Source organism: Hyla sarda, chromosome 2 (assembly GCF_029499605.1).
Source record: "Hyla sarda isolate aHylSar1 chromosome 2, aHylSar1.hap1, whole genome shotgun sequence".
NCBI lineage: Eukaryota > Metazoa > Chordata > Amphibia > Anura > Hylidae > Hyla > Hyla sarda.
Window position 1 is genome coordinate 242,872,876 of NC_079190.1, and position 16,980 is coordinate 242,889,855.

The 16,980-nt window shown below is 36.9% G+C and overlaps 1 protein-coding gene across 4 annotated transcripts in view; it reads left to right on the forward strand.

Moving 5' to 3' along the window:
• The window catches only part of SRRM3 (serine/arginine repetitive matrix 3), a 462,774-nt gene extending 446,506 nt beyond the window's left edge, over positions 1-16,268 (forward strand). For 3 of the 4 annotated variants that reach the window (XM_056556783.1, XM_056556784.1, XM_056556782.1), the window contains 4 exons: positions 2,374-2,705; positions 2,886-3,107; positions 5,756-5,893; positions 11,868-16,268. In XM_056556783.1, coding sequence (XP_056412758.1) covers positions 2,374-2,705; positions 2,886-3,107; positions 5,756-5,893; positions 11,868-12,063 — 888 coding nt within the window. In that variant the 3' untranslated portion in view covers positions 12,064-16,268. Of the gene's footprint in view, positions 1-2,373; positions 2,706-2,885; positions 3,108-5,755; positions 5,894-8,952; positions 9,015-11,867 lie in introns of all 4 variants that reach the window. The other variant, XM_056556785.1, reaches the window with a different exon arrangement.
• The last annotated feature ends 712 nt before the right edge of the window (positions 16,269-16,980 follow it).

The following is a 16,980-nucleotide window of genomic DNA, read 5'->3' on the forward strand; positions in this document are numbered from 1 at the left end:
AGAGAGGCACGGAACAAGTACTGTAGATAAGAGTGGTTTGAAAAGAATATCAAAAGTAGAATGAAAATTGCACAATGACTGGTGCAAGTTTGGGTAGAGCTTTGTCTGTTCAGGCATTAAAAAGTGTATTTTCGGTGATTGGGCTACACTAAGGGTCTTTTGGGAATGGGAGAAAGAATTATAGCCAATTATTTCTAGAATATTGAGATCTTATTTTAGTAGGTCGAAAAATTGAAGAAAAAGAACATTATTACAGCTATCTAAATCTAAACTACAGTACTCTACAAGAATACAATTGTATAGTTTTAGGTGTAAATCACACATACTTTACACATTAGGCTAAAAAAGTATAAATGGAACCATGCAAAATGTTTAAAATACCATCAGGGAGATTAATCAAAACCTGAGCAAAGGAACAGTGGGGCAGTTGCCTAAAGCAACCAGTCTGATTGCTTTTTTTATTTTTCTGAGGCCTTCTGAAGCAATCTGATTGGTTGCTGTGGGCAACTCAACCACTTTTCTTTTACAGAGGTTTTGGTTAATCTCCCAGTGTGTTTTTATATTTATGGTCACAGTACAATAGTTGTTGCAACCAATAGTTTCCTACTTAAACAATATTTTTCATGCTTTTAATTTATTTTTGTTTTCTTTTACTAAAATTATTTATATAGATTACAGGGTGATGTATCAAAGCTGCTGCACAGCTGCAAAGTTGCTGCAATCCTACTAACTGTATAACCTATGAACAGATTACCTTACCCATTAATAAACAAATATATTCAATGGAAGATGCAAATCAATGTATTTTAGATTGAAATGCAAATCTGCTAGCAATTTATTATAAAAGAAAAAAATAAATGCTTATCTTGGAGATTTTTTTATTGTAGCCAATGGTTATAATTACTATTTGAATTACATCTGTTAGCATTGCAACGCAGTTTGCTATACAGTTAATATTCTGGATCTTCTATTTTCTTACATATCAATTTTGATATCAATGCAACGTAAGATACAGCTGATCATGTATAAACATTGGCACATCACCCTGGAAAGCTACTCTATCGGTACATTTAGCTGTTGTCCAGTTCTGCTTAAATTTTTTTAACAGTTTAAGTCTGCGCTTTTGCTACAGTAGAGAAATATTATCATGGGATGGCATTATCCATGGGAATTAGAAATTAGTTGTGTATTACCATTTATTGTCAAATCAAAATCAAATAGTTTAAGATATACACAGACCTTGGACAATGTTATTATGGGCAAAATATACACTTTTCTATCAAAATGAGACCCAGACATGAATACCAGATTTTTCTTGTTTTATATTTTCTTCTATTTTTATGCATGATATTCACAATTTATTATATTTTTGAATTGAAAAGGTGTTCAATTTTCAGAGATCATTTTAAGACCCAGCCCCCCCAAAAATCACAGTAAGTGAAGACTACAACACAGTACACAATGTAGGATCCAATATAGTTAAGCACAACTACGTCACTGAAAGGTCACTCAAACCTCATGATTGGCCTATACAATCATTCTCAAATACAAGGCCAGGAAAGTGGGTTTGTGTGTTTTTTTTCTTTATTATTTTTTCTCTCTCTCTATCTCTCTTGCATTTTTGTGAATCTAATGATGCACTTATGTTGCCCCACTTTTCCCTTCTCTTCATACCTTACCTACTAAAGGAGGAAATGCCACTTTCTTGGTAAGTGGATGTTAACCAAGAGGGACTTAAATCAAAAAAAGATCACAGTGTGACAAAACTAAGAACATAGGGTGCTGATGAAAGCTCAACAGTACTCTTCCGGAAAAAAAAGGAATTCAGACAAACTAAAATGAAAAAGACAATTTATTTTTCCAGTAACATTTGTGAATTTAATTTCATTTTTATTTTTTATTTTATTTTCTACTTTCCCTTGTTCCCTCCTCAACCTCTACCAGTTTTTGTGCCGTTTTGTCCAGATGTCTATCTCACTCCTCACTATTAGAATTATTTTACTTTATTATAGTCCTATATTTTGTTTTTCTTAAACCATTTTTAATCTACATGACTTTAAATTTTTTTCTTTTCTATTTTTTTTATTTATTAATGTAAGGTCTCAATCTTAGAGTTCTCTCTTCCCCACCTGCTCTTTACAGTTACTTTCTGTTATCAACTTTTTGTTGCGTTTTGCATGCAAAGTTGCATGAGCTGCATTGTTGGGGTCGGAAGGCTAAGCAGAAAGAATAGTCTCAGTGTAGAATCTCTGTGTAAACGTGCTGTATGCAACTGTGAGTTGACTTTTTATTTGCTAAATTTTGATGAGCTTTTGCTAAAGCATCTCTACATTTTTTGTCTTTCCCGCTTTTTCTACTTTTTTTCCTCTACAGCGGTTGAATTCAGTATCTCCATCTCCAAAGACAAATTCAAAAGTAGAGACATCACCTAACCGCCATAAGGCTAATAACCGTAATGATGTTAGGAGTCCGAGGTCAATTTCATCAAGTAAAGGGGGCCGATGTTCGTCAGATGAGAAAAGAAGGCGCCACTCCAGGTCACCATCATCAGAGAGACACCATAGACGATCCAGAGGACGAACCAGAATGCACAAGGAGTCTTCGGTGAACTCAGGAAGTCATACAGGCTATAGCAGTGATTCTGAAGGATCTGTGTTTTCACATACAACTGGAGCAGAAAAGTCCCATGGTGCTTCAACCAAAAAGTAAGGCCATATTATTGTGATGTAGGTAGGCCTAGATTTGATAAAACATATTCAATTTCCATGTTAACTACATTTAGGCTCTGTACCTTTAAATTATGTGATAACTATAACATAAATATGTTCATATTGCAACAACAAAAAATGTATGACCACAATCAGTATATATGTTTTATGTCATAGGCCAGTGGTCAAGCATCGTCGCAGTAAACAAAATAATTGTTCAGAGTCTTCAGTGAAGCGTACTCGACAAAACTCTGATAGGAAGAAGAGTCCAGCACGCAGCACTGGCAACAGAGGTAGCTCTTGGAGTTCCAGTTGTTCACCTTCACGTTCAAGGTCACGAGACAAGAGATCAGCAAGAAGCAGATCTCGCTCTAGTTCTCCAAAGAAGAATTTAAACAGGTAAGAACTATCCAATTATTCTTTGCATTAGATATGTATCATAGCAGATTTTTGTTGTAGTGTAACACGTCTTTCCTCACATTGGACAAAGAAAGAAAAAAGCCTTTTCAAAAATGAAAGAACCAATCTGGCTGGTTACTATGGGCAACTGGTCGACTTTTCCCTCATCGACTTTTTTTTAAGATGAAGCTCCCCCTATATACTTTAGTTATTCTAAATGACTGAACTAAGAGATTTAAACCTGCTGTTATTTAATTTAATTTAAAATTTCAAAGAAGCATGTTATTTATGTTATATTAAAGTTGTCAGTATTTTTTGTGTCTAATTTGTGATTTAAACTTAACAAAGATAAAGATGACACTTCACATTGTCATGTGGACCATCCGCTATAACTATAAAGATAATAAAAATAAAAGAGAAGAGTGTTTAGGGTTTTCCAGAATAAAAAAATAAAAAAAACACTTAACCCGCTCTTAATTTATTACATAAACTAATAACATGTATCTTTTAATTTTCACATCACACACTGCCCCCTCTTTTTCTATTTTTTCTTTTTTACCCTAAAGTATATTAACAATTTACAACCCAGTGGTTTACACTAGTATGTGATGTCAACATTCTTTCTGACAAGACCAGGCCTCCATGGTTCGGTTGTCATGTGTTTATTGTAGGTGCTTTCTGCAGCTACTCAGCTTCATATACAGCACGCGGTAATATCTTTAATAATGGATAGCATTAACTTTTTCAGTAGTGTGTGCTACAGTAATTCTTCTATTATGTCAGCCCAGAAAGTCTAGTCTTTGGTCCCACATGTAACAGTGAGCCCTTGGCACTCTTGACCCTCTCCCTACTTTATTGGGTATCCTGCCTTGGCCCAGTTTCGGTAGGTACTGATCATCCCTCAAGAGCTGCTGCTTCAAATCTGATATAGTCCTATAGCCATCACAATTTGGCCCTTGTCAGATCCTTATACTTGCACATCTTTATTTCTTCCAACACATCAACTTAAAAAACTGAGTTTACTTGCTGCCTAAAGCATCCTATCCTTGACAATAAGCATTGACAAGTGGCATTTTCATGAGATCATCAATATTATTCACCTGTCAGTGCTTATTATCCTTTGACTAAATTCTGTACATTTAGGATCTGATCTGCAGTAGATCTTCAACTGATTTTAATACTCCTGATGTTATTTTAACCCCTTCACTTCTGTAGTGAAATCAGTCATTTTACCCAAAAATCTATGGTGAAACCAAAAAAAAAAAATTGGCCCTCGTTTACTATTGCAAACTCGACATGTTTTGTTGGGTTGTGCGCCAGATTCTGTCACATTGCGCCAGAAATTCTGTATTGAAAAAACCCTGACTAACTCTCCATTTTGCTAAGAAAACCCCAAAAAGGGGCGTGGCCACTGGGAAAAGGGGCGTGTTCCCGACATTTTCACAAAAAAACAACATATTTACTAAGGTTTCCACATAAAATGTGGTGGATTTGAGATGAGGAAAACCCTACAGATCAGTACATGTGTAAAAAAAAAAAGCAAAATGTAGGGAAAGTGGAAAATGTAGGGAAACCTTAGTAAATTCCGTGGCAAATAAATTGTAGGAAATTAAAACCCACAAAGAAACCTACACTCCACTCTTAGTAAACGAGGGCCATTGTGTGACAATGTTGAAGAAAAAACGCCATTTTGTAACTTTTGGGGGCTTCCGTTTCAACACTGTACACTTAACACCTTATCTTTATTTTGTAGGTCCATACGATTAAAATGATACCCTATAGGTTTTATTTTGTCTTACTTCTGGAAAAAATCATAACTATATGCACGAAAATTAAAACATTTAAAAATGTCCTCTTCTGACCTCTATAATTTTTTTTCCCGCATACGGGATGTATGAGGGCTCATTTTTTGTGCCGTGATCTGAAGTTTTTATTAGTACCATTTTAGTTTTGAGCTGACTTTTTTTTTTTTATGGTATAAAAAGTAACCAAAAATACTATTTTGGACTTTGGACTGTGCGGTTTAATTAATAATTTATTTTTATAGTTCGGACATTAATGCACGCAGTGATACCACATATGTTTATATTTATTTTTATTTACACAGTTTTTTATGGGAAAAGGGGGGTGATTCAAACTTTTATTAGGGAAGGGGTTAAATCAAATTGATAAACTTTTTTTTCCACTTTTTTTTTGCAATGTTATAGCCCCCATAGGGGGCTATAACATGCAGTACATTGATTGCAGGCACTGATCAATGCTATGCCATTGCATTGCATTGATCATTGTTATCGGCGGTCGATTGCTCAAGCCTGGAACTCAGGCTTGGAGCAATCAATTGCCGATTGGACACGCAGAAGGCAAGTAAGGTACCCTCCTCGTGCATCCTAGCTGATCGGGACACCGCGGTGGTCCCGATCAGCCCGACTGAGTAGCTGGGAATGCTTTTTTTTTTACTTTCGACACGGCGATCAACTTTGTTCGCCACGTCTAAAGGGTTAATACCCTGGGTCCCAGCTACCTTTAGCCACCGGGACTGACCTGATATGATGCGGGGTCACCGCATCCTTAAGAGGTTAAAAGTCACCTTAGATATTTCCATTGTTTTGTCTATAGCTTGTATATGACAGTGTGTTGCATTATTTTAGGGAAAAAGACAATGAAACTCGACAGCGACATAATGACACAGAAGCAACGAGACCTAGACGACGCTCTAGAAGTTACTCCCCTATTCGGAAGAGGAGAAGGGATTCACCAAGTTTCATGGAGCCAAGACGAATTACAAGGTAATTGTTAGTCTAAGGTGTCTTGTTGGGGAGACTGCCAAGCTAGCTTGCAAAGTTTTTTAGGCAAGATTGTGCCCTCTAGGAAAAGCATGCAACATAGCTCTACTCCAAAAGGAACAGGACTGTCTCCCTAGTGCCATATAATGAAGTTTGCTTCCATGTATGTCAATACTTGACCTCATACAAAATCCTTAAAAGATTATTGCCAAACCAGAATCTCATCCCGAAGGAAGAAATCCTTTCTGTAGACACCTGTTTCTTGGTTTCTTGTCCTTGTTAGAAATGCAGTGAATTAGGCACACATACTTTTATACATTTATATGAAGCCAAATGTATACTTTGGTTCACATATACTATATGTGAAGAATAATCATAAACAATGGGTATACAATGTCTATTGGTTTAAGTTGTATACCGTTACTATTGAGGTCTTAGAGAGCCATGTAAAACTAAATAAATATTGGGTTTTATGGGAAGCAGCCAAAGATATTAACGTAGGTAAGTGCAGAGGATCAGTTATCTAGGAATGCTGAATAAGTGAATTGGGAAGGGTTATATACGGTGATGGCATATTACTAGGGCATATTGTCACTCTATGGTTGTGGGGATTCATCCTGCTGGACCTCACTGATTTGTAGACAGGGTAGCAGTACTGGATTAGACCTGGGGCTACTTCCTAGTGACACATTGCCACTTGCTTTTAATTGTAGCACAGCACTATTCAAGTCAATGAAGCTGGTTGCAGTTTCCTGTGCAGCTGGGTGTTTGGGGACACCGCTTTGCGTGGAAAAATAGTGAAAGGGCTGCCATGCTGAATAGCATTGGAACTCACCTTTCTTAGTATCCTGGTAATTATACCATCGCTTCATGCAACAGAAATACCCCTTCAAATTTTTGTCATTACTTAAGGGAGCATGTAAGTTAAAAATGTATTTGGTGAAATAATCGATGAAACAAGAAGCATTTCAAGAAATACACAAAAAATTATTGAACTCTATCCTATAGCATTGGTGTAGAGAAGTTGTGACTTCAGTTTAATATTGCAACACAGTAGATTCTAAATGATACATAAAATAGGACTTTATCCAGAACACATTTGTAATGCTTGCAGGCAATGGATGACAAATCCCTGTCTGTATATGTGTATGGTAGCAGGTAAAGACAAAATTTTGTTTAGTTAAAAATTATTTCTGAATGATTTTCTGGGATATATGTGCCCTCAGTTCATTATTTGTTTTACCATAAATATTAATTCAACAGATTTGTTCAAACTGTATACCAAAGAAATAATGGTATAGTATATAATACAACAGCTACTTCATTATAGCTAACACTTTTTTGTAGAAAAAAAGGTGTTAAAAATATTTGTACACTACTGTAAGTTATACATCTGTTATACAGACATGTGTCTCCTTGGTTACAGACTACAAAAACTCCTGTGTAGTCTGATCCTGCAGTAACATGTAACATCACTCCCTCTATACTGTTAGAAGGTTAGCAAGACAAATTACAGAGTGAGTGAAGTAACAGGACTGGGATGTTTGCACAGAATGATATATTTTTAGGTATAGCTTCATGTTGGATGCTTTAAAGCAATCAAAAAAATCTTGAAGTTTACATATCTTGCAGTGTGCCTCCATTGCACTTGAATTGTAACTGTAGTTAACTTGTCAGAGACATGTCAGAAGTTTTAATTGGTGGGGGTCCAGGGTCCTTACACTCCACAGATCACTAAATGATTGAGGAGAAGCAAATAGGGATAAAGGCTATGAGGCCATCTTCAGTGTACTAGGAAAAACAAGGCTCATATGAACACTTCTCTCCATTTGTTGTAGTGATCGGTGGGTTCTCAGCACCTGGATCCCACTTAATCAAAATGTGATATGTCTTCATGACATTTTAAAAAGTATTTGGAATTACAGATACACTTTAAGGGTGGGGTTATATAGGAGCACATCTGCAGCATATTTCACGCTGTGGATGTGCTACTGGCCGTCACAGAGCCATGGTAGAGAGCTTCCTGCTGCTGCTGTAGCTCTGTGTGTCCTCTTGTATCTGCAGATTTCTTGCTGGCAGTCACGAGCGGACACACAGCTACAGCAGCTGCAGCAGCGGGGACCTTGCTCTGCCATGGCTCTGTGATTGCCGGTGTGTGGTGCAGAACTGCGCCCCATGCAATTTTGCATTGGGGGAAGACAGCTTTGTACACAGTTCCCTCCTCGCCCCTCCCTCAGGAGAACGAAGATTCTCACAGCCCCACTCCTGGACGTAGATTTTGACAGCTGTGAAAATCTATGTCCAGGAATCTGTGCGAGCGGCTCTGTGGGAATCCCTCTCCTCCTGAGGGAGGTGCATGAAAATTTACATCCAGGTGTGGGGCTATGAAAATCCCTCTCCTCATAAAGGAGATGCATGAAAATTTACGTCGAGAAGCGGGGCTGTGAGAATCCCTCTCCACCTGAGGGAGGTGCACAGCCCCTTGGACGTAAATTTTCACAATGGCTCCGTAAGTCACACAACCACAAGTATATTTTTACAGCCCCCTGGACGTAGATTTTCACAGCTGTCAAAATCTACACCCAGGAGCGGGCCTGTGAGAATCTACATCCTCCTCCTGAGGGAGGTGCAGAGTTGCGTCCTTCACAGCTCTGCCTTTCCCCTCCCCTCGCTGTATATTCAGAAATCTCCAGACAGCTGAGGGGAGGGGCCAATGCAAACTTGCATAGGATGCAAGTCTGCACCTCACACCAGCAGCACATCAACAGTGTCAAATACGCTATGGATGTACTCCTGTGTGACCCTACCCTAAATGAGAATTCTGACAATTTTTTAAGCCTTTTTCTTGTAATATCTGATTTTTACCAACCAGGTTTGAAAAATTAGGTCATAAAACCTACTCTTAGTACGTTTCTGGGTCAGACCAATGGTTGCCATTTTACAGACCGCACTGTGTAATACCAAGGAAAAGGTTTCATTAATACTGCAAATTCATGCTTATATGACTAGTAAATAGAATTTTTATGTATGATTTAAATTGATGCTGTTCCATCCCATGTTAGGGTTCCATGTGGTGACCTGTTTCCCGTGATGTCCATCACAGCAAGTATACTTGATTACTAGGGTAATCTTGTCACTCCACCCTTTCTGGATGAACCTGGGTGCTTTGTAAAATATACTAACCTCTTTGAGGACGTCTTTGTCTTAATGCAGTCTGTTCTACAAGGGATCTAATATTTTCAGCTTTGTCCTTTTAACACTCTACTATATGTGCAGCACAACTTTTACTGGCGGAAGACACCTTTCTAGAAGCAAAAAATGATTGCACTCCCTTCATGTAACGGCAAGCAATCCATTTCTTACATATCCTGTAGAATGAAGCACTATGTGTGCTCACCTATCAAGGACATTTATTGTATGAACACTAATAAAGTTTTAACTATGTTGTAGATGATAGACTTAAAATATGAATATTTCAGGACTTGAAGAGTCCAGTGTATGTTGTGAGAATACATGCAAATAAGTCAGAATGCAAACAGCCAAAGGGCGGTAAAAGAGGATGCTGACATTTTTTCGTGTCTTTTCATTCATGCTTAGCTGAGCTTTGTCACGAAAACAATTTTGAGAGATGTGCAAAAAGCTTTCATGTTTGTGGCTTTTATTTGCATCATCTGTCAGACACATTACAGTGAACTATGAACACCAAAGATATATTGTCTACTCCCTAACCATCATTCCTCTTTTAGGTTTTATAAGTACCAATATTTTATATTGAAATTTAATGAATTAAATTACATTACATAGGATATTAGGAAAATAAAAATTGCTAATTTTGGATATTGGTCAGAATGGCTTTGCTTTGGTGGGAATGAGTGCAATTCTTTTTTGCTTGACACTAACATTTATTTATGTCTTAAGGTTTACTTATCTACTAACCCTGTTTCTATGTTTTCAGAGTCTGGATTATGTGGTACCAAAAGAGAGCACAATGCAAACTGTATGCTAGATCAAGCTTAACCCCTTAACGACCGAGGACGTATATTTACGTCCTTGGCCGGCTCCCGCAATATAACGCGGGGTCACGCGGTGACACCGCGTCATATTGTGTTGGTCCCGGCATGTATGTGAAGCCGGGACCCGGGGCTAAAAGCGTGCGGCAGCGATCACGGTGCCGCGCGCTATTAACCCTTTAGACGCAGCGTTCAAAGTTGAACTCTGCGTCTAAAACGAAAGTGAAAGCTGCCCGGCTGCTCAGTGGGGCTGATCGGGACCACCGCAGTGAAAATGCGGTGTCCCGATCAGCTGGGACACGAGCGGAGGACCTCTTACCTTCCTCCGGCATGTCCCTTTGGCGATTGATTGCTCAAAGCCTGAGATACAGGCTTGAGCAATCGACCGCCGATAACACTGATCAATGCAAAGCTATGGCTCTGCAGTGAACAGGGTATAAGATCAGTGTGTGCAATGTTATAGCCCCCTATGGGAGCTATAACATTGCAAAAAAAAAAAAGTGTAAAAAGAAGTTAATAAATGTCATTTAACCCTTTCCCTAATAATACTTTGAATCACTCCCCTTTTCCCATAAAAAAAAACATGTAAATAAAAATAAATATAAACATATGTGGTATCGCCACGTGCGTAAATGTCCGAACTATAAAAATATATCATTAATTAAACCGCAGGGTCAATGGCGTCCGCGCAAAAAAAATGCCTAAGTCCAAAATAACGTATTTTTTGTCACTTTTTATATCATGAAAAAATGAATAAAAAGCAATCAAAAAGTCTGATCAATACAAAAATGGTACCGCTAAAAACTTCAGATCACGGCGCAAAAAATGAGCCCTCCTACCGCCCCATAAACAGTAAAATAAAAAAAAGTTATAGGGGTCAGAAGATGACAATTTTAAACATATACATGTAGTTAGGATTTTTTACAGAAGTACGACAAAATCAAACCTATATAAGTAGGGTATCATTTAAATCGTATGGACCTACAGAATAAAGATAAGGTGTCATTTTTACCGAAAAATGTACTGCGTAGAAAAGGAAGCCCCCAAAAGTTGCAAAATGGCGTTTTTTTTCTTCAATTTCGTTGCACAATGATTTTTTTTCCGTTTCACCGTAGATTTTTGGGTAAAATGACTGATGTCACTGCAAAGTAGTATTGGTGGTGCAAAAAATAAGTTTTCATATGGATTTTAGGTGCAAAATTGAAAGGGTTATGATTTTTAAAAGCTAAGGAGGAAAAAACGAAGGTGCAAAAACGGAAAAACCTGTGGTCCTTAAGGGGTTAAGGCTATATATTAAAAGCCATTCTTAATAATACTGCTGGAAAGAGTTATATTTATACTGTAATACCTATAATACCTATGTAGTCCTTTCACTATTTCATATGCTTTTGTGCTTACTGGCATACATTGGCATACATTGACCTAATTTACGCTATGCTGTTTTTTTTTTTTTTTTTTTTTTTTTTTTAAATCAACAAATTAACTTTTTCATAAATATTCTTGGATAAATCTTTAAATCTAATTTGTTAGCTTCAAAAATTACTTCTTTACCTAGAAATGTCTTTAAAAAGTTTTGTTAAAGAGGTTTTCAGGGATGTATTTTTATTTAATGTTTCCTGATACAGTGAAAAAAAGCAGCTATACTGACCTTCCCTCTTCCCCACCTTGCTGCTTTGATACCACCCAGTCCCCACTCCTGTCCTTTTCTTCCTGAAACAAGGAAGATGAGAAGAGCAATCGAAATCAGGGAGGATCAGAGAGGCCAGGGATCAGAGCTGTTTATTTTTTGTCACAGAACCTTGGTGGGGGGGAGAAATAGAGCATTACATACAAATAAAATACCTCCCTGCCCAAAAAAAAACCCTTTAACTTCTTACTTAAACTGATAGTAGACTTCCATTATCAGTAATATAATGACACAATGTTATGTATTTGTGATGTGACTAATTCATTGTTTTTATTTGCAGTGCCCGGAAGCGTCCTATTCCGTACTACAGACCAAGCCCATCCTCCAGCTCACTGAGTAGCTACTCTCACAGTCGTAGCCGAAGTAGGAGCTATGACAGCTATAGCAGCTACAGCCGTAGCCGGACTCGGAGCCGTTCTCCCAGCCATAGTAGAAGCCCTAGTTACAGGAGCAGCTCGGAGAGTGCTGGATTTTAAGCCTCTGTGCATCAAATCAACCGTCTACTAATCACATTTGCTTCCTAAAGTAGCTTGTGTGTTAGCCCAATAAAACTCACAGGGTTGGAATGTGAAACAGAATAATACATGTATATATATTTATATATAATGAATATTCACTGTCTTTCACATCCCACAACTTCATAACAAGGTAAATCTGTACTAGGAAACATCTTACAATGCAAAGAAATCATAAATAGATCGTTTTTGTTCTCCATTCTGTTTACATTTTGAGTTTCCCCATGTGTTCTATGAACAGAACGCTTAATGCTGCAAAGCACAGAAGTCACAGCCTCTTCATCCCTTCAAAGAATGGTGCACACTGTAAACAGACTGTTGTAGTAAGGATGTGGTTGTCAGTATTCTAAAAACAGCAATTTTGGACTTATAATAATACATCTATACTTCGTTATCACACCCATGGAATATGTTCAGAAGGTATTGATAGACATGATACACAAAAGTGTGTAATTCAGTTCATGAACTTTGATACCTATTATACTACTATATGTCTGTTCTCAGGTGCATTTTTTTTAAGGTTCTCACATGGCTACATAGTTGGCACAATCCTTATTTAAAGCTTTCTGTCATTCCTGGATTTCCTGAAAATGTCCACGGGGTGTTTATTAGCATGATCTTTAAAACTGTAGAAATGATTTATGGGAACTGGACATAAAAGAACACTAATAAGAAATAAAACAACTAGCTAAAGGTATTTAGTACTGCTTACTATGCATAGTTAGTGTATATGCCTATTTAGTGCATTTACCCTGCATTTGGGTTTGGAAATGGAATTGAAAGTAGTCATCCATAACTCAACAGCAAAATAATACAATATAAATATATAACAATATGCTAATAAAAACCCTATTTAAAAATATAGCTCACCTTTCATTCACATGGGTTCAGTTTGCTACTCTACCCTGTAGCTAAATACTGTGGTCAATGTAGTGTGTGGTTGCTGCCATTTTTGGCACCTAGAACCACTGATATATGTTCTGCCAACCCTCTTAGCTACACTTACTGGCACTCATTCTGAATTTCTCTGGCAATATATATATATATATATATAGTGGGGCAAAAAAGTATTTAGTCAGCCACCAATTGTGCAAGTTTTCCCACTTAAAAAGATGAGAGGCCTGTAATTTTCATCATAGGTATACCTCAACTATGAGAGACATAATGAGAAAAAAAAATCCATAAAATCACATTGTCTGATTTTTAGGGAATTTATTTGCAAATTATGGTGAAAAATAAGTATTTGGTTAATAACAAAAGTTCATCTCAATACTTTGTAATATACCCTTTGTTGGCAATGACAAAGATCAAACGTTTTCTGTAAGTTTTCACACAAGGTTGCTGGTATTTTGGCCCATTCCTCTACAGCAGTGATGTTTTGGGGCTGTCTCTGGGCGTCTCTTCTATGGTGTTGAGATCTGGAGCCTGGCTAGGCCACTCCAGGACCTTGTAATACTTCTTACGAAGCCACTCTTTCATGGCTTGGACAGTGTGTTTGGGATCATTGTCATACTGAATAATCCAGTCACGTTCCATTTTCAATACCTTTGCTGATGGAAAGAGGTTTTCACTCAAAATCTCATGTTACATGGCCCCATTCATTCTTTCCTTTCAACAGATCAGTCGTCCTGGTCCCTTAGCAGAAAACCAGCCCCAAAGCATGATGTTTCCACCCCCATGAATCACAGTAGGCATGGTTTTCTTTGGATACAACTCAGCATTCTTTCTCCTCCAAACACAAAGTTGAGTTTTTACCAAAAAGTTCTACTTTGGTTTCATCTGACCATATGACATTCTCCCAATACTCTTCTGGATCATCCAAATGCTCTCTAGTAAACTTCAGATGGGCCCAGACATGTACTCGCTTCAGCAGGGGGACATGTCTGGCATTGCATGATTTGAGTCCATGGTGGCATAGTGTGTTACTGATGATTGCCATTGTTACTTTGGTCCCAGCTCTCTGCAGGTCATTCGCTAGGTCGCCCCGTGTGGTTCTGGGATCTTTGCTCACCGTTCTTGTGAACATTTGACACCACAGGGTGAGATTTTGTGTGGAGCCCCAGATAGAGGGAGATTATCAGTGGTCTTGTATGTCTTCCATTTTCTAATAATTGCTCCCACAGTTGATTTTTTCACTCCAAGCTGCTGCCTATTGCAGATTTAGTCTTCCCAGCCCGGTGCAGGTCTGCAATTTTGTTTCTGGTGTCCTTCGACAGCTCTTTGGTCTTGGCCATAGTGGAGTTTTGAGTGTGACTGTTTGAGGTTGTTGACAGGTGTCTTTTAAACTGATAACAAGTTCAAACAGGTGCCATTAATACATGTAACAAGTGGCGGACAGAGGAGACTCTTAAAGAAGAAGTTACAGGTCTGTGAGAGCCAGAAATCTTGCTTGTTTGATGGTGACCAAATTCTTATTTTCCACCATAATTTGCAAATAAATTCTTTAAAAATCAGACAATGTGATTTTATGGATTTTTTTTCTCATTATGTCTCTCATAGTTGAGGTATACCTAAAATTACAGGCCTCTCTCATCTTTTTAAGTGGGAGAACTTGCACCACAATTGGTGGCTGACTAAATACTTCTTTCCCCACTGTGTATATATATATATATATATATATATATATATATATTCCTTTTTTTTTTACAATTATTTGTTAAGAAGATGACTATTGTATGCAAGTTCACTCTATACATCAGCACAGATCTTTGATTTTCTACTATGATTTTTGGAAAGTATTCTAAGAATTACTTCTGCTGTCACCACCAAAAAGACATTCCACACTAAATAATATAACCTTTGGAGCTATAGACGCACTTTTATCTTCCTGAAGAACACTTATTAACTTATTTATTTATTAATGTATTTATTTGTTTATTTATTATGATTTAATTATTTGTTGTTTTCTCATTTGAGGCTTTAACAGAAATATTTTGCAAGAACAAGACAATCTGGAAACATGGTATACAGAGATTTATTAAGGAAAAGTTGTGTGCAATTCTTCTGTTAAGTATTCACATTAATTTTAATAATTGAAAGCCGTAATGAACAAATACACTTTTGGGTACATAGTACTTCCATTCACAATTGTGGATAGGTCACTAATGCTGCTTAGATTTAATAATATGCACAGTTAAGTCCATGTACACAAGAGCCTCAGAAGTGTGATGGCTGCAAGATAAGTCAAAATATAATCCTATTTTAAAGTGACACACCACAGGAAACCTGACGCAATAAGGCTTGGGCTCAATGATGATATTTGGTCACTTTCAGTAAAGTTGCATTACTCAGCATGGACTAAATATTTTCTGAGCGGGAAAAATGTTAAGTATTCTGACATGCTTGCAATTTCCTACAACTTCTCCACTTATAGGGATATACTGAAGTGGTAATGCTGGGTTTTTGCTGTGGAGCCCTAGCCTTAAGTGTTTTTTAGTGCTGCATTCTTCACGATAAACTGCACTGCAGCAAATACTTTTTTTTTTTTTTTTTTTAAATAACTTTGTCAAATGCTTTATGTTTACTTGTATTAGAATAATATATACGGTATGTTGTATAGTTTCTCTAAGATTATACAGAATCATTGTTTAAATTGTGTTCTGACTGTTCATCATGACAACCTTTACTTTGTATATTTCTAAATGATTTCACAAAATAACAAGAGAAATGTCCTTACAATTAAGTCCAGCTTACATGGTTCCAGTTACTGTCCATTGAAAAGCATAGAACGCCCTGTCGACCTGACCTTTTTAAGACATGTCCTACTGGCATGTTGACATACATTTTCTTTGCTATTTCATTATCTTGGTACATCATTTAACATTGATGACAACTATTATGTATGCAAAATACTGACTGCTTCACCAAAATGTCACCAATGGCTAGGAACAACCATTTTAATCCCTCTTGATTTGTAAATTTTGCATTTGTATTGCATTGTTAATGCCGTTATCCACCTACAACAAATGAACATCAATTGTTATTTCTTATGAAGATGTATAGTTTCAATTATTTGGAGTTTATCTACTTACCTTGTATTTGGTAACTGTCATAAAGTCCCAAACGATTTGAATGTGATGTGATATTGGCATTTTCCATAAACTCCTCTATGTTTTAACACATATGGCTATTGTTTTTATAAAATATCAATAAAAGCACAGTATGGATATGGCATCTGTATATTATGCATTCAAGCAGTCTAGCCCTTCCAATGATTTCAATAATGGATAAGACTAAATTCCATTACAAGTGCTAACTTAGCATGCAGTCTAGTTTTTGTTAGTTATTTTTGTATATACTGATCAGAACCAGGTACTCATACATAATCTTTTTTCCTCTACTGTTTTTATTTTCTATTTTACTTTTGTACATTACAGCAAGCCATGTTCTCTTCTCCACTTTCTAAGACACCCTTTGTTTTACAATAAAATGTATTTTGAAGCCAGAGAAAAAAATATTTGTATGGAGAACATGTGTGGGGCAAACATTTTGGGGGACATTTATCAATGTTTGCTTATGTATTCCTTTTTTTTGTTATTTTTTTTCTTACAATTTTTTTGCTTATGTGGGATGTATTTATCAACTAGTTTCAGCCTGTTGATAAATTTCTTTCACATACGCAAATTTTTTTTTTTTGCTTTGGTAGTGGCTTTTTCTGCTCTCTGTCTGAGCTGGAGTAAATTTAGTAAGTTTTTTCATGCCATGCGACTTTTTTGCGACTTTCGCACTTGATAAATCTCTGCAAGTCAAAAATCACTTTTGCTTTGGTAAGCAAGATCTTTATTTTTTGCTTATGACACTGCACAATCAAAAAGTGGCAGAAAAAAGAGAGTAGTCGCACTTGCGACTTTTTTGCGACAATTTTAAGCAAAAAAAATT